General features: G+C 30.3%; 1 protein-coding gene and 1 non-coding gene across 2 annotated transcripts in view; both read left to right on the top strand.

Moving 5' to 3' along the window:
• The first annotated feature begins 121 nt into the window (after window positions 1-121).
• Window positions 122-18,732, top strand: part of LOC134722020 (NEDD4-like E3 ubiquitin-protein ligase WWP1) — a 36,481-nt gene continuing 17,870 nt past the window's right edge. The window contains exons 1-13 of the mRNA XM_063585437.1: window positions 122-198; window positions 2,770-2,854; window positions 7,239-7,386; window positions 7,776-7,900; window positions 8,171-8,317; window positions 8,974-9,108; window positions 9,581-9,803; window positions 10,181-10,276; window positions 10,662-10,891; window positions 11,361-11,445; window positions 12,068-12,196; window positions 17,681-17,834; window positions 18,526-18,614. Of these exons, the coding sequence (XP_063441507.1) occupies window positions 2,794-2,854; window positions 7,239-7,386; window positions 7,776-7,900; window positions 8,171-8,317; window positions 8,974-9,108; window positions 9,581-9,803; window positions 10,181-10,276; window positions 10,662-10,891; window positions 11,361-11,445; window positions 12,068-12,196; window positions 17,681-17,834; window positions 18,526-18,614 (1,622 nt within the window). The 5' untranslated portion in view covers window positions 122-198; window positions 2,770-2,793. The remainder of the gene's footprint in view (window positions 199-2,769; window positions 2,855-7,238; window positions 7,387-7,775; window positions 7,901-8,170; window positions 8,318-8,973; window positions 9,109-9,580; window positions 9,804-10,180; window positions 10,277-10,661; window positions 10,892-11,360; window positions 11,446-12,067; window positions 12,197-17,680; window positions 17,835-18,525; window positions 18,615-18,732) is intronic.
• On the top strand, window positions 16,674-16,746 carry Trnat-cgu (transfer RNA threonine (anticodon CGU)). Its single transcript has one exon. It is a non-coding gene; the product is annotated as a tRNA-Thr (tRNA).

Here is an 18,732-nt window from a genome sequence, read left to right as displayed (position 1 = left end):
AAAAAATAAAGAAAAGATATTTATTGCAAAAATCATTTAATTTAAAGCACAGAAATTAGAAAAAAAGTATAGAATATTTTGTAAAGATTGTAAAAATACAAATGAATATAACAACTTTCGACGTCATTGATCACATGACCAATAAGAAATGGTGGACATCAAACTGTTTTGACAGTGCTCGTTCGTAACCAAATACAGGTCAATATTGTCAAAATGCACACTGCAGGGATGCCCCAATACAAATTCTCACACATGTCAAAAAGTTGTGTTTAAAAAAATATATCAAATATTTCAGTTGAAAAAAAGAAAACATAGCAAATCGTCAAAGTTGTCACAGCAAACTTAACAACATCCTGCTTTACACACGACTTTAATATTTTATGTAAAATGTTGTCCTAAACGTATAATGTGTTAATCATTGGACAAACACCATACATGTTCATTAGTTTACATAGCTATTGAATTAATTTACTTGAAACTATTCAGTATAGGCTGTTTTCATGGTTTTGAAAGCTCTTTTTTTATTACATCATGTGACATAGTCATATATTTCACAAGAATTATAATAACATAGGTAAGACAGATTATAAAATATTCTCAGGTTGAAAATTCATGATTTCAAAATCTAAAGATTGCTTGATAATTTTTTTGTAAAAAATTAAACCTTTATTTATCAGTGACATGTCTTTTGAAGGGAACATAATGTTTTTCAGTAAATTATTATATCAGGCATCACATCAAAACAATTTATGTCACATTTTATAGTTGTGTAAATGTCATGATGCCTAGTGATGTAAAATAAAAGAACAATCAAATTAGATATGTATTGGATATTTATCAATCAACTTGCCAAAAAAAAAAGTAAAATCACAAAAATACTGAACTTGGAGGAAAATCTAATCGGAAAGTCCATTATCACATGGCAAAATCAAATGACAAACACATCATTTATAACGAAACTTATGAAGTGATGATTTTAGCTTCCCAATGTTCCACTTTTGGGAAGTTGAAATCATCTCTTTTGTTGTAAAGTTGTTTTTTTCAACCAAGTTTACCAACCCTCATAGTCAATATCTAGATATAAATCATATTCAAGTGGTAAAATCAAGAGCTCAAAAACATCAAACGAAGTGACAACAACTGTCATACCAGACTAAGTACAGGGGTTCCTATGTAGAAACCTGGTTTTACATATATAGCGCTAAACCTCTCTCTTTGTTGACAGTCTCATCAAATTCCGTTATATTATCAATGATGCGTGAACTAAACACACAAAATAAATAAAATATTCAAAATATGGGTACAGCAGTCATCATCGTGTATCAATTTTATAAGGAACAATTTAACAGAACACAAAAACATCTATCTACAAACACATTCATTGATTTGTATGCAAGAAATTAGTTTTGGTTTTTTGGTGTGGAAATTTGCAAGCACAATTTTTAATGTTCCTTTAACTGGTTGGGGACAACCGTGTTAGCCAAATGAGGAACTTTTCCTTAAATGAGGGACAATCCTTAATTTGAGTAATCATTTGGTGTGCTAGAAAATAAGATATTCTTAACCAAGTCTTTTCTTAAATTGGCACTTGTTCATGAAAAAATGCATCAAAGTTTCCTTAAAGTTACCAACTAGAGGTTCTCAAAAGGCAGCCTGTTCCAAATTATGTTAGGGTTTGTCTCACAGAATAAAAGAAAATAATTTTTTTAAAGATTTTGTTATCATGATTATATTTTCAATACAAAAAATCTGAAAATTTCTGTCCTCCTATTAATCATATTTTGATATTAGTAAATAATACATTAAAGTATATTTTGAATTATGGTTTTACGATTTAGGAACATTTATTAAAGTGTAACGCAAAAAAAAAAATGAAAAGGGACTGCATGTGTCTATATACAGAATGACAGACAGCATATATAATAATGTTTACCAAAATTAACTTGCAAAGTGCAATAAACAACACAATGTTACCCTGTTTCTTGACATGATTGAAAACTGCCTGAAAATTTGACTGGTAATAATTTTTCTCAATAAATTGGTTAGAATTGGTTAGCTCATATTCGCCGTGGACACAATTTCACCATTTTATGATTTTAAAGGTGTAAAAACTTCAAAGGATGGTAAGAATGGAAGAAATATGACGGTAAATTATTTTTTTGTAACAAATATGATTATTTTTGCAAATGAGACCAAGTTTCGGCACTTACCGTAAAGGACAGACAAAACGGACTACGATTTTAAGCCAATTTCCTAAATGAAAAAAAAATAATTTCAAAGAAGTATTTCTACTTAATTCTTTGACTGATTGCCCTAAATTTCAGTTTTTTACACCTTTCAGATGTCTGCTATTCATCTATAATGAAATTTATTTGATAAATATTGCTTAATGCTGCAGTTATTTGATTTTAAATAGATGTATAAAAACTGCGAATATGTGTCCCGTGTTGAAAAAAAATCAGGAAATTTTAAACACCCTTTAATCCAACTTTTTAGATGATTTTTCTCAAAACAAACATGTCTTCAAGCTAAGAATATGTTGCATTTGAAGTTATCTTCATAAAGAAATATCAGTATACTTCAAAAACATAAAAACCTGAACATAAACTGAATAAAACATGGAAAGATATGGCAAAAATGAGCACCCCACTCTACCCGTGGTGACCTTTTGCATCTACAAATGAAATTGTAGCACTATTCATAATGATAAACTGTCTCTTGATATGTCTTTTTGAGATAATGAATTAATGTCAAGAATTTGTATTACAGGTGTACATGTGAGACTTCCAAATAATGGGAGAAGCAGCCTCTGCAGCACAAGGAAATGCTCAATTCTCACAGTTACAAGTAACTGGTAAATATTTTATGCTATTCATGATTATTTGCTTGACCCTTTATATTTGTTGTTAAATAATATATATACAACAGTAAAATATGTGTAAATTCAACATTTCCATCAAATTTTGATTCAGCATGTTCAGTTAAAAATCACTCACATGATGGCTTTTGACAATTAAAATGGAGAAATGAAATGGTGAATGTGTCAAAGCGACAACAACCAGACCATAGAGAAGACAACAGACAAAAATGATTTGCAATTGCATCAAAAGTTTATATTAGGACCATAGGCATGAAGACTATGCAGCTGTATCCTTCTTTTTGGGATTCTTTTAAAATCAACATGTCCAATATTTTGTTTGATTTTTTGTCTTGAGAACAAATAACAATATAATTAAAGTGATTTTAGTGTCAGAGTTTCCACATTTAATTCTTAAACTGGCATTTAGAGTGGTGCTGTGACAGCTGATTGAAAATCAGTGTACAAATAAATAATCTTTGACAAATATTTTGAAATGGAATATTGCATATTTAATGAAATAAATGGTTCAGCAGGCATGACAGCATTAACAATTAGTGGTAAGACTTTATATTTTAGATGTGTGTTAGAGGGTATATGAACTGGATACTTCATATTTTGTATACAATTACCTGCTGTTCAAGTTTCTTTTTGTCATATACATAATACATACATACAGTGTTCTCCCCAGGGCCTTTAATTTTAGCATCATGGTGATGTGATGCTATATTTCTTGAATGTGATGCTATCTGAATTGTTTTTCTTATCTGCTTATACTTAAAGATGGTGTTATGGATGTGATGCTATAATTTTTAGAAGCAAGTTTGGTATCTCAAATTTCCCTGTTAACCAGGATGCTAAATGAAATGTCTGGGGAGAACACTGATATATATGTCTGTTGTTCATGACCTCTTTTTGATGTTTCTTTAGGAAATACAAAAAATATATATGGATGAAATGATGATTTTAAGGTGAACATGTCCATTTGGCAAGGTTTATGTGACCTTGACTCAATTTACATGTACTATGGATCATTGCTAACGTTCAGTTTAAGCCATACTGAAAGTAAAACGTTTATCTAAGAGATTTTCAACAAAAATTTAATCATTATCTATACATGTACATATATCTATATATGCACAGCACTAGTACTGTATTGCAGTTTTCCAAAATATGTTTTGTTAACTAGTTATACATTATACTGTGTCAAGTTAGTATATATATATGCTTTCAATTATAATTTAGTCAAGTGTTTTCAAAAGTCAATATTTTGTGAAAAATTCTGTTTCCAGTTTTCAAATAATATCTTTTGAACAATTCTCTTATAATCATTTTATAAATTACCAAAGTTAGTTTGGAAATTTCATCATTGAAGGTTCATATTGATTTTGAGTTCACCAGTTGCTTTTAATTATTAATAATACATGGATAAGCTCAAACCTATAGCATGTATAGAAAAAGACTCTCAATGTACTCAAATATGTTCTTTTACAAAATTTAAATTTGATTTGCCAAAAACGTTTGCAAATGTTCTTTAGTTAGGGTTGTTTCTTAAAATATATATTTTGTTTCCATGTTCACTGTCATGACTGTTGACACTTTGAGTCTCAATGATATTCATTGAATATATAATCAAAGTAAAAGGGCATATGTGCAATGACAATGGACACAATTGTTAAAATGAACACAAATTTACCTAGAGCTGTTGCACAATTGCTTATTAGCTCATTTCCGAAGTACATATATATATATAGTCTGTTTTGATTTTTTCTCAATCAAGATCACTGAATTCTAAATTGAAATGCATAACACAACAGTTGACATTTACTTATAACTCTTGTTACACCAACTCAAAGATGAGAACACCCTTTTCAGATAAAATATTGGCAATTGTATATCATGTATATAGTGTCTGCAAATGTCAATCATTACCACTGATTAAACATGATCATGTCAAACTAATGTAATGAGCAGTTCCATTGTATTTTGATTTCCTGTATCACTATTGATTTTAATACATATTAAAAATCATTTCTTAAGTTCATTAAAAAAATGTTAAGATGCATAACATGCATCAGGAGGATAACAACAAGAGGTCAGTCCCCCTCCTTTTCTCCAAAAAAAAATAATTACAAAAAATAGTCCTAAAACAAATTAAGTTAAGTCAATCTGAAAAACTAAAAGTCAATTTCTCTTTTGTGAAAGAGATTCTTACATTATATCATGTATATTAAAAATGAATAATTAATTCCTTTTATAAATAGTTAATGAATAGGTTCTTACAGCTTTCACATTATTACATCATATTTATTGATAATCAATCAGTAATTGAAATATAGGTATGAACATAGCAGTCATGTCATTGATTATATTTAAATGGAAATTTATTGTAATTCATATATTTTATTCAAAATACAAACATTCAGCAGGGCTCGACATTACCGTTTGTCCGATTGTCCGGGACAAGTGGAAATAGGTATCGGGCAAGTAGATTCATCATACTACTTGTCCGATGGGACAAGTGAAAAAATCGATGTCAGATGTTAATAGATCAAATTCAAGACTTATACATTCCTAAAAATATGAATGATTGTTTTATTGATCATACAAAATGATTTAAATATTCATTGATTGAAGCAGATACATATAAACTTGTAAAATATGTCTCTGATTGAACGAATTTGAACATGCTGGCAGCCATTAACCAGGGAAAAATAAGTAAGGGGAAGGAAACCAATGTAAATGTCTTCTTAGTATAAGCCTCTTGAATTAAGAGCACCTCCATATTCATGATATTGAGTTTTACCTTAACTTTTAAATTTTTAATTAAAAAGTTTGTATCATTTGATTTTGCTTTTAGGCATAACATTAAATTAAATAAGGTTTTATTTAATGTTTTATTTAATAAGATCTATATGTTAAAATAATAAGTTAAGATGTAAAAATTAAATAAAATCTAAAAAGGCAGATGTTTTACTCAAATGTTTAATGTACTTCATGATTATATATCAATGTATGTAAAAATCAAAATAAAATGTGAAATCTTGTTTGGCACCATCAATAAATTAAAAAGGTTTATTTGTAAACAAGGTGCTACCACTACTTCAGAATGAATATAGGTCCATGAATAGGAGAACCTAGTGGTATAGGAAGAGATATGATTAATGATCGACACATGATAGTGACAATGAGTCAGAGAGCTCAGTCTTGCAAATAAGCCTTCAGTCTGAAATAATAAAATAAATTTTGATGTGGCATTCATATAACATAACAAAATGCTCCCTATATTGATCTTTATTAGGTACAATCAAAGGGCAAGTGTTATTATTGCCTATAATATACATGTATAATCAATATGGAGGATTTTCAATTATAAATTCGGACAAGTGAGTTAAGAGTTCGGACAAGTTGATTTTCTTGCAACTTGTCCGAAGGGACAAGTGAGAAAAAATGATAATGTAGAGGCCTGTTCAGGACAAAAGAAGCTCACTTTTAGAATATTCTCAATTGTACAATGTTGTAAGAGAGAACAACATTTGCCTGTATGGTATCATTTACATATTGACGAGGAAATGTTGTCTCACAGCATGTATAATTGCACTGTGTGTCGTTGATTGCAGAAGAATAAATGTTTTTGAAAATACTATAGCAACATTTCAGAACACAGAAAAAAAATATTATTCCTTTAGTTTTTTTTTTTTACATATTTGATAAAAAATCAATAGATTAAGCAGACAAATGTCAATAAGTTTTTTGTTGAAACTGTTGTAGATCTTTCTAAATTTTTATATTTTGTAATCAATTATTTGAAAATAAACTTCAGTTTTAATTTCAGAACTTTGCTACCTGTAGCAATACGTTAAGTGATTTTGACAATAGAAATAAAGATAAAGTTAACATGGGAATTTTTTTGAATAAAAATTATTTGCCAAAGGAAACCTTGTTGCACTTAAGATAAACCTAAGTTTAATGGTATGAAAATATTGTAGCATCCAGTTAAAACGTCATTATTTATGTATTTTATGAGAAAAGTTATGACTGTGATGTGAAATATCTTATTTATCTTTTAAACTGTAATTTTGGATTGATTAGGTAATGTGTCTTTATGTACATAATTTAGACTTGAACTGTAACTTTGATTGATTGGGCATTATTATGGAATTTATCGCTATGATAAGGATGATAGGTTTTAACTGTAATTTTGATTAATTGAGGTATTTTTTTAATTTATGTTAGAATAGTTTTTTTGAGACAATGCCTCTTTGTGTCAGCAACATCATAGTAGATACATGTACATGTCTTATAGCTATATAGATTACCATAATGACAGATGATTTTTTTTGTATACTTTTCACATTTTTTTTTTAATTTCTCTTTACAGTTTTATCATCAAAGCTTTCAACAGTTGGTGGACTTGTTCCTTCCAAGCCTGATCCCTATGCAGAAATAAGTGTTGATAGTCAGCCTCCAAGGAAAACAGAAATCTTAAAGAAAACACTAACACCAAAATGGGATGAAGATTTTACTTTGTAAGCTATAATAAAACATTGGTTGTGATCACATAGAAAACAAGAACTTATCCTTCATGCAACGGTTGACAGAACAGAGAGAGTGCAGCTAGTATGATGTACAGTCCAAACTAACTGTTGATGCGTGCACTTTCCTCTTGCATGAAAGTTTTATGCTAGAGATCTTGTTTTTACAGTATTACTATTTAGAAAAAAAATGAAGAGTCCATTTTGTAACCCTAAATGATAAAGATGATACAACTGCCTTTTAAAATACAATCTGAGATTTCTGTTTTATTTTGTCCATTCATAGTAAGAGGTCCTTAATTTAAATAGTAGTTTATCATGTTTACATGTACACATCAGCCTTTTTCATGTTTTTTGTTAAATGTATATATTTTCATTGACAGGTTGGTGACACCTTATTCCAAGTTAGATATAAAAGTTTTTAGTAACAACACATTTAGAGCAGCTACCTTGGTCGGTACTGCATCAGTGGAGTTACATGGATTACTTCTAGAAAATCGGGGCAAATGTAAGTACACTAATTAAGGCTTTACATTGTACAGTATAGAGAGTGCATGGCATTTTTCTTCTTCTCAAGGAGGAATTATTTAGACCATCTCTAGAAAAAATTCTTCTTGTGCATAGAATCATATGAAATATTGTGTTTTCTTTCCTTTAGAGTTTCGTATCTTTTATCATGACGAGAAATTTACCCTAGACGAATCTATAAACAGTTAAGGTAAAAATATTTGAATTTGTAAATATTTTGTGAAGTTGTAATATAAATTTGTTCTTGCAGTGGAACATGTTACCAAATCAACAGAACTTACTTTGGAGGGGAAAGGGAAAACAGGGGAGATTTCTCTTACTCTACATGGCATGAATGTCAACATGACCAAGTTTCCAAAGAAAAACCACAGCAGAAATGCACAGCCTCATTCCAATGGTGCGTATAGATATGTTGAGGATTGTATGCAAATTAATTATGTAATGTTTCCTGTATTTTAAGTCTTATGTTTATGATGTTACTCTGTACTTTAGTAAGATACAACTTCATGGTAAACTCTGACATGATTATTAATCTAGTGAAATATTTATATCAGATGTATCAAGCTTGAAATAAAAACTAAGGAAATGCTGCCTGTTTAGGGTAGATATTAAGGAAACAGCAACCCAGCATTACAAGAAAAACATTAAAAAATATATTGAGATTTAAAGATAAATGTTCATACTATAGCTATAAAATCTATAAATAATATTAACAGAAACCTATTACCAGTATAAAAGAAACACCAGAAAACAAAATTGTATTATAAATTATAAATAAAAAATGCATATTAGTACTTTTACTGGAGTATCAAAATAGTCTACCAATCAATAATTATCAGATAATTTCTCTCACTGTCAATAGGGTTTGCTTGAATATTTTAGAAACATATTATTCACATCGACAGATATTCTTATTTACAAATTTGAATCTACAAAAATCTACAAAAATTAAAGGTTTAAAGGTTGAAGTGTATACTCTTGTAATGTTACAGTCAATTAAAGTGACTATGATAAAGAATTGAGCACTGTCTGATATTTTTACTTGAATTTTAGGTCAAGTTGCCAGTGGAAGTAGTACTAGTGGCAATACCCCAAGGCGACCAGCTGATGGTGGCAGATCTTCAAATAGAAGAGCTCCTCCTGTGCCGCCACCTCCAAACAGATCAGGAGCAGCCTCAGGCTCAGCTAGTAAGTACACCTATAGAACCGCTTATGTAAAAACCAATATTGCAGATTCTCCTATAAACACTATGGTTACTTTCAAGAATCCGATACATTAATGATAATTAAAGTTATTGATATTTTTGTCAATATGTCAGTTAAAACAAAAAATGAAGAAACAACAACATACAGAAATCAATTTGTATTGAGTAAGTTTTTATTTAAAACGTTAGATAAGAATAACAGCTTTGAAGGCTTTTTAATTCATTTGATGAGTGTTGAAATTTTGCAGAAAAAATATACACTTATTTGATAATTATTAGATGTTAATGCAGATTTTAAGAATCTATATATCGTTCAGGTTTTTTATAGGTTCAAAAACTTAAAAAGATTCAGAAGTTTGAAAACTGAGAATTTCCATCAAAAGAATTATGAATGGTTAACAGGTTTAAAGAAAAATCTTGCAAAGTATAGATTGTATATTGTTTTGTTCTTTCAGATACAACACCGTCCACAACAAATAGTCCGTCATCAAGACCACAACAGAATGGTGACGTCCATGGGGCAGGAGCATCTGATGGTACTGCTGGTGCACCACTCCCCCCTCCACCTGGGAATCCACCACCTTCGTCGACAGGGAATCTAGCTCCTCCGGCAGGGGACCCGCCAGCACCCACTGCAGGCACCAATAATAACAATGAGGAAGAACCACTTCCTGCAGGGTATGTATACAATTTATCTCCTCTTGTTAATGGGTTAAGGAATAAGAAAAATACCCATGTAACGGGGTTCAGATACAATACATAGGACCCTTGTTGCATGAATACTCTGCAGAAAGGGGGAAACGATTTAAATAATTATAAATAATATTGTCTAAATTGTATCCTTGGCATTGGGTTTTGAAGTAGCTCTGAATGTATGCATTTCACTGTCTCTATAAAATATGAAGATGAAGGTATGTCTCTGTACATTTTTTCATAGAAATGAATGAAATATTTTAATGTATGAATAATTTGTTTAATTTCACTGTGCACGTTAAGCTTGAAATATATGTTATGTTGACACCTTAGACTTGATCTCTTATTTTCTTAACTTTTAGTTGGGAAGAGAGATCAGATGGCCATGGAAGAAAATATTATGTTGATCATAATACACGAACTACAACATGGGAAAGACCACAACCATTACCTCCAGGGTAAGAATTTATCAAGGATCAAATGTGCTCTCTGTAAAATTATGGTTTTATGGAAAAAATTTCAGCTTCAAAGGTCAAGGTCACATAATTTTAAAGGTTAAAGATGATGGCATTATAAAACTCTTGTCTTGCACCCATCTACAGTGAACAATGTTGAAGGCATTCCTTCAAAGGTCAAAGTTTCATTATTGGATAGTAAAGAAATAACCATTCAAAGTTAGTGGAGTTATGAGGTGCTTTGCTGTGCCCTTGACATGATTTTTTTCCCTATTTCAAATTATCCAACTGGTTACTATGAAAAATGTGACGGACAATTGTTTACAGTTTAACTCACAATATATGATATTAGATATTTTACTGATTGCATTTTAACCTATATTTGCAGATGGGAAAGGCGAGTAGACAATAGAGGCAGAGTATACTATGTAGATCACAACAGTCGAACAACAACATGGCAGCGACCCACAACAGACATTATCAGTAATTATAATCAATGGGATTCATGGAGGAATCAGAGAAATATGGCATTGGAAAACTTACAGAACAGGTTCTTGTTTCCTAATCCAGCTACAATGGTACAGGATGATCCTTTAGGAGCACTGCCAGATGGCTGGGGTAAGTTTACAGTATACAATAAGAGGAGGTATGGAGTCAACCCAAAACAATGACCCCAGAACAAGCATCTTTAGCTCAACATACGGTCTACACAATATGTCAAGTAAATACTCATTTAAATAAACAGTGAAATAATTTTTTTGGTAGAATATAATATTGGTCATTCATTCAGGGAAGAAAATAAATTGGCAAAGGTTTAACATAACATGATTGGAAATAACCTTTAAATTTGTTGAGTGCTATTTCACTTGTGGAAGTATTTTCATAATGAAAATAAGGTTAATTGTAAGCATACCTCTTGTGCTGTTAAAATATATGTAGGATATTTAGTTAAAGAATGCTTCTAGATTAAGATACATTCTATAAAAACTTTTTGATACCATATGCACATAAGATCTCTAACTGTCTCTGTTTATGGCTTAGTCATAGGAATATGTTTTAATAAAAAATATATTTTTTATTTTTACAGAAAAGAGGGTTGACCCTAATGGAAGAGTATATTTTGTTAACCATAAAAATAGAACAACACAGTGGGAAGATCCGAGAACTCAAGGGTAAGTTTGTCAAATTATCTAGAATATTAAAATAATAGGTCATACTTGTATTTATTGTTTAGTAAATCAATTTACTTATAAAACCAATTTACTTATAAAATCAGTTATGTAATGATATGTTGTTCTCAAGGTTGTTTACTGATTTGTTTGGGAAGGGAGAAGTTATTTGTTTTTGAATTAAGTAAACATTATAATAATTGGTGAGAAATATGTGAAATAAGTGTTTTGTGGTTGTTGTATATCCTGGACAATGTTCATTCATTGCATTTTTAAATGCAAGCTAGGTAATGGCTGTTCCTAAATTTATCAAGTGGGGTATTGGAAGTACTCAACTTGATTAAATATGAGTGCTTCTATCTTTCTTAGTACATTAGTACTTTGTAAGAAGTATGAGTAGATAGAAAAAAGTGCCTCCCATTCCCCTTTTTTTGGAATTTTTCGAAAATCCTTAACTGCAAATGTCATTTTTCTATTTGGAATAAAAATAGCATGTAATATACTGCTACCCCTTACTTATTTTTTGTGTTAGGGCAAGTATGGATATCGACTTATTATTTACATGACTCTCTCAGTTAAAAGCGTATGTACCACCTAATACTAATTGATGTTCTCTTTGTTCTAGTATAATACAAGAGGATCCTTTACCTGAAGGATGGGAGATGAGATACACTTCAGACGGCGTCAGATACTTTGTGGATCACAACACAAAAACTACCACATTCCAAGATCCACGAGGGGGCCAGTCAAAAGGGTGAGTACATTACTTTTACTTATTTTTGTGTTTCCACATAACTTGTCCTAAAGTGAACCATAGACCTATGTCAGTATGTGATTCCAGGCTCAACTTTGTTTGATTAAAATAACACTTTGCATCTGCATAAGCATCATTTGTGTCTCCCAGATACAAACACATCTCAAAGAAAGTTCTACATTTGTTATAATACAGTTACCTCAGAGTGGAGTGAGGTGGTATCACTTTGTCTATTTTATATCATGGTAGTGTATATGTACCTCTGCTGTATCTTTTATGAACTAAATAATGAATCATTTTAGAAAGTGCACCAAAAATTAGGCTCTTATTCAGCAATAAGTATGCTCCGGAAGGAAGTTCATTGTTATGGTTGCTGAAGACGAAAGCTAGTTTTATAACCACCTGACTAATTTTGCCATCTGGCACTGGCTTTTATGAATGGGAACGATGTAATGTTTGTTCTGCAGCTAAAGGGCATATGATACAGTAGAGATTCATCGTTGATTTTTTCTTGAAATTTTGGTAGACGGTCAATTTCACTGTGTACTTTTGAAATATGCAAAGAAAAAAGTACTTTCATGACTTAGTTTTTGCGATAATTTAGTTTGAAATTTGCATATTTAGAAGAAAATACATGCAATTTCATAAATAAAGACTTTTAAAGAAAGTAACAATACTTTTGAACAAAAAGCCATAACTTAACTAAGTTTTTTGTAAAATATTCCCTTGATCCATGGCATCAACATGCTGAAACAAGTTTAAGGATTAACCAAATTATTATTTTCTGGATTTAGATTACTATATATGCGAATTAAAGAAATTGACCATATTTTTGTGTCTATTCAGAAATGCAGAAAAAATTTGATTGTTGATATTTTTCTTGAAACTTGGTGGAGTCTTCTTGAAACAGAACTTGATTGATTGCAAAAGTTAAAAATAGGAGTCCAAGTGTTGTTTTTTTTTCAATAAAAGCAATGATGTATATTATTTTATCATAAGGTATCTATAACATGTATAATACTATTCATGATATTGAAATACCCCCTAATTCATGGACCCACATATGTTAAATATTTGGTATTTAATATAGCAATAGCTACTTTATTTTAAGTGTAAACAAATTTAAAGTGACAGTATTTTCATGTCAAAGCAATTCCTCAGCCTGTCTTGTGCTAAAGGAGCCATCATACTTTTAATTGTAGATAATAAGTTTGAAGTGAACAAAACTTAAGATGGCAACAAAGGTTTGCTCGGAAGATATGTGTAGAATACTCAAACATTGTCAAATGCTTATTTCATGCTCAGATACTTAAATATATCTATGACCATTTTCCACTCTTCAATATTTCTCTTTAATTAGTGTACGTCATATACAGTTGAATATATTCCTTTAATTGTAACATTAAAAGTTTCATTGTCAACTAAAATTTGAAAGGCAATAAGTTAATATTAGAATTGCAATAAAAATGACTTGAGAGACATCCTTTGTTGTAAATCTCCTAACATTATATAATTGATAAATGCTCTATAAGACATTACATTCAATTATATTGAAAATGTTTATGCAATACACTTATTTATGATTAAATTTTAAATTACCCCATCCCTGTTCCTGACTAAAAAGATCTATATATATGCAAGAAGAGATTGAATTGACAAGTTTGTCTAGAATATGATAATTCAGATTCTGATAAGAATTCTTGTCAATGTTGGTGTGATAAAACCACAAAAAAATTAGTGACTATGTCCATGATGACTTAAATTGCAACACAAGACATCTGTTAACAGTACATGTGACATCGGTTCCTTCCAAGAAGATTTTGTTATCTGCTGAACTCTTCAAAAATAAACTTCCTGATAGACTCTAATTTGATGAAGCAGTCAAAATTGTCTTTCTGAATTAGAAGAGAATGTACAATCTCTGTGATAAGCCTCATTGAACTGATCATCAGACAATTTGTCTGACATTGATGATATTTGTACAATGATAGACAGTTCATGAATCATTAACTTTTGTAAATACTTTTGATAGTGGATGTAATGAAGTCATTAATTAAAACTTTATTTGTATTGCTGCAAGTGAAGTAATTAGATAATAAAACAGACAATTAACATAAAAACAAGGAAAATATTCACCAATATTATTTGCATTCACATGAGTATTTGAACGCAGCACTTGAGTATTGATTCCACAAATTGTTCTAGCAAAATCTGGTACCTTTCAACCGAGAAACAGCAATCATGCCTTTGAAATTCAATTTCATATATAGTTATCAAAAGTACCAGGATTATAATTTTATACGCCAGACGCGCGTTTCGTCTACATAAGACTCATCAGTGACGCTCATATCAAAATAGTTAAAAAGCCAAATAAATACAAAGTTGAAGAGCATTGAGGACCTAAAATTCCAAAATTTTGTGCCAAATACGACTAAGGGTAATCTACTCCTGGGGTAAGAAAATCCTTAGTTTTTTCGAAAAATTCCAAGTTTTTTAAACAGAAAATTTATAAAAATGACCATATAATTGATATTCATGCCAACACCGAAGTGCTGACTACTGGGCTGGTGATACCCTCGGGGATGAAACGTCCACCAGCAGTGGCATCGACCAAGTGGTGTAAATAGTTATCAAAAGTACCAGGATTATAATTTTATACGCCAGACGCGCGTTTTGTCTACATAAGACTCATCAGTGACGCTCATATCAAAATAGTTAAAAAGCCAAAAAAATACAAAGTTGAAGAGCATTGAGGACCTAAAATTCCAAAATGTTGTGCCAAATATTTGTTATTATTATTCTAGACTAATATCTCACAGGGGAGTTTCAGTTACCCTAGGTCTTTTCATCTTAAGCTTTCATTTCTTATAAAAATAACCCAAATTATTATGTTTTTAAGGTTAGAGCTACATGTATGCATAGAAACTTTTTGGGGGAAATTTGTACTATTTTTCTTAATGTCCTTCCTGACAACTCTTAATTAATGGTCCTGTATGTGTTATGCTAATATTTTGATTAGGCAATGTATAGGAGTTGCATTTCTGATATTTTAAAGTGTTGATGTGCCAGTACATGGGAGTTTATGTTATGAGTACAAGCTCTCTGAGATCTCTCTTGCAATACTTGATTAAATATTTGTAGTGCAGATAAATGACATTTTAAGTTATAGCTTATAACCTATATTTTTGAAAGGTTATTTTTATGCCTCCACCCTATGGGCATGATGTCTTTCGGTCTGTGTGTCCAACGTTGGACCATCCTGACGTTTGTCCTATCATTCATCTGTCCTGATTTAAGTTTTTGGTCCAGGTAGTTTTTGATGATGTTGAAGTCCAATCAACTTGAATTCCTTATGATAGGATCTTTAATTTTAATGCCAAATTAGAGTTTGATCCCAATTTTAGTTTTTTAGATTTGAAGTTATTTTGTTACTCTTCTATATTCAATAAATAATATGAATTTGATGCAAAAGAATACCTTGTTAAAAGGTTTTATTGAAATTGAAATGAGCCATAGTTATTATAATTATTTCAATTGATTGGAGTATAGTTTTAAATAACTGTCTAGTTTATGTTACATGATTTATTAAAAGGCTATTTTAATGTGGAACTTACATGATAACTAAACTAGCAACCAGAAAATATTGTCTTTTCTGTAAATAGTGATCAAATAATAGGTTCTACATTTTGCCCTCTAAATGTAAAAGTTATTGCATTTTTCTTAAAGAGCTATAGTTGAAAACTCTGCTCTTTTGATCAAAAACTCTTTTAAAAATTGACCTCTTATGAAACGTGTATCATACCATTTTTTGACTGAATAAAAACTATTTACTATAAATGGTACATTTATTACTGTTTATATATTTTATTTTTCTCCATATTAAATCATGACATTTGTAAAGGTCAATATCAAGGATGACACCATATTTTGTTATTTAAAATTCTATCAAATGTTGTTTTTAAAGATTTTATTAATCCCAAGTGTGTTAAATGTTAGTACTTGAAAGGAAAACATAATTGAAAATATAACTATTATATGTAAATTATAGAATAGATGTTGTAATTAGAAAAACGTTTTTTCACCCATTACTTGAAATTTACATTTTAATGTTTTTAGTTATGAAATCAATACTTCCCGTCCTATACATAACAATAACATATTGGACTTCTTACTTATCCTGGTTTATGTAAACTTGTCATTGACAAGCTGCCAAATGTATTTATTTGTATGTTAATAAATCGTGACCAAAAGGTAAAAGGCTTAAGACTAGTTTAAAATGTAGAACTAATAAACTAATGACCCTTTTTCTGCATGACAAATCTTAAATGATTTAAAAATTAATATAATGAAACAGACTATAGTATTGTTACCATACTCCTCATATCTCTGAAATTGACTATATGTAGATAAATATAGATTTAATCAATAATATATTATAAATGTATGTATAGCCTTGATAAGCCTGGCATACATAACTGCCCCTATAGCTCAGTGGTTAGAGCACTGGTCTCGTAAACCAGGGGTCTTGAGTTCGACTCTCAATGGGGGCAAATTATTTTTGGATGTGGTTTTTGTTTTGGGATTTGATTACAAGGTTGAAATAATCAATAAAAATGGATAAAACTATGTATTAGCTAATGAATTACAATGAAATCTGAAAATTGATTTTCAATTCACCATCACATATCCATTGTACATGTTGAATGAAGAGGCATTTCTCTGATTAACTAACATAGGTTAAAGAAAATGAAAGGAATAAATTGAGTACAAAATGGATGAGAAAGTTAGGAATCAATTAAGTCCTATACAATCATTTTTTTTTTCAAAGGAGAGGAAGAAAAGTATCCAAATTTTCCAGTGGCTTCTTTACTGGAGGTATATTTGTAAATGTGACTTTTGTCCTTTGAGCAATAGTCAACACTATAAATCATTTACATACCTATATTTATGTGCATTAAATTTAAAAAAAAAAAGATGCACATATATATCTTATGAATGTGGCAGGGTTACACATGTTTGAAGAATGCATTGGTTTACAGTTTTATCTATCCCAAAGCCTTTCAATGTTACCATGTTACAATGAACATGATGAGAAGATCTTCATGAAACAATGTATAAAATCTAGAACACCATTTCTAGCACAAGTCACCCATGTTGTAATGAAAGATTGAATCTAGACCAAAAGGTGACCACACATTTCTGGTAATTCTTGTCAGATATTTTATTGTATCATATTTCATACTCTTTTAAGTATATGCTTTTCCCTTTGATGAATATTTCCATTTTTTTTGGCAGTAATTGAGAATTGGGTTTTCTGTCATGTCTGTATATTAACAATGTTAACCATGTTTACCAAGATTCAAGGAATGTTTTAAGATGACACTAAAACATTGGCTATTTTTGAGATTTGAAATTGAACAAAGATACAGTTTTTGTCAAGGTTCTATAATATTATGCTATTTATCTTCAATCTATTTTTTCCAGACCCAAAGGTGCATATGGTGTTCCCATTCAGTATGAGAGAAGTTTCCGGTGGAAGTTAGGACAGTTTAGATATCTATGTCAATCCAATGCTTTACCAGGACATGTTAAAATCACAGTCTCAAGAGACAATCTGTTTGAAGATTCTTTTGCTCAGGTTCGTAAGCTTCACTAAACATGCTAAAGACAAGGGTGGATCCTGCCATTTTTAAAAGGGGGAACTGAAAGGGTATACAAACAAAAAACATGTAAGATAATAGTTTTGATTCACAATCAACAAAATTCTTTTATGTTTTGAAATTTGCCTTTTGTATTTGCATACCATATGATAACTTAACACCTTTAAAAGGTAAAGAAAAACCACTGAAAAACATGTAACTAGAAAATAATGTTTACCAAGCTCATATAACAAAATATTCTGCAGCTATCTGTAGATAAACTTTCACATTGTTTTGAAAAATTGCTGTCTTTAATAAAAGTAGTGAATTTATCAATAACCTAGATATGGGTTATACATCAAGGAGACAGCTATTCCAAGTTCACTTAAAACTAGAGAACATCTTAGATCTTTTGTCATAAAACTTTACTCAGTACCAGCTGCTCTATACTCAAAGAGTACAATACTTGTGATCAAAACACCAAATCAAGAATTTTAAATAATTTACTTCTGAGTACGAGTTAGTTGCTCAAGTAGTATATTCTTACTCTAAAGTTTTAATACCATAAGATGTCAGCATGCAGTCTTCAACAAAAGACAAAAATCAGGTAAAAAAGAAAACATAGAAACTATCATGTAGTAATAAATGAAATTGGAATGATCAATATAAATTTATTATGTTTTTTTATAGATAATGAGGTTACAGCCATTTGACCTGAGAAGACGATTATATATAATCTTTAAAGGCGAAGAAGGTTTGGATTATGGTGGTGTAGCAAGGTTAGTATTTATGTAACAGGATATAGTTATGGAGACAATAATTAGAGCCAAAAATATTATGAAACACACATTTTGAAAGCTACAGTTTAGATACATAACAATGTTCACATTTCTGTAT

Source organism: Mytilus trossulus, chromosome 6, assembly GCF_036588685.1.
Source record: "Mytilus trossulus isolate FHL-02 chromosome 6, PNRI_Mtr1.1.1.hap1, whole genome shotgun sequence".
NCBI lineage: Eukaryota > Metazoa > Mollusca > Bivalvia > Mytilida > Mytilidae > Mytilus > Mytilus trossulus.
The sequence above is the reverse complement of the archived record's forward strand: the minus strand, read 5'-3'. Positions and strand labels throughout refer to the sequence as shown.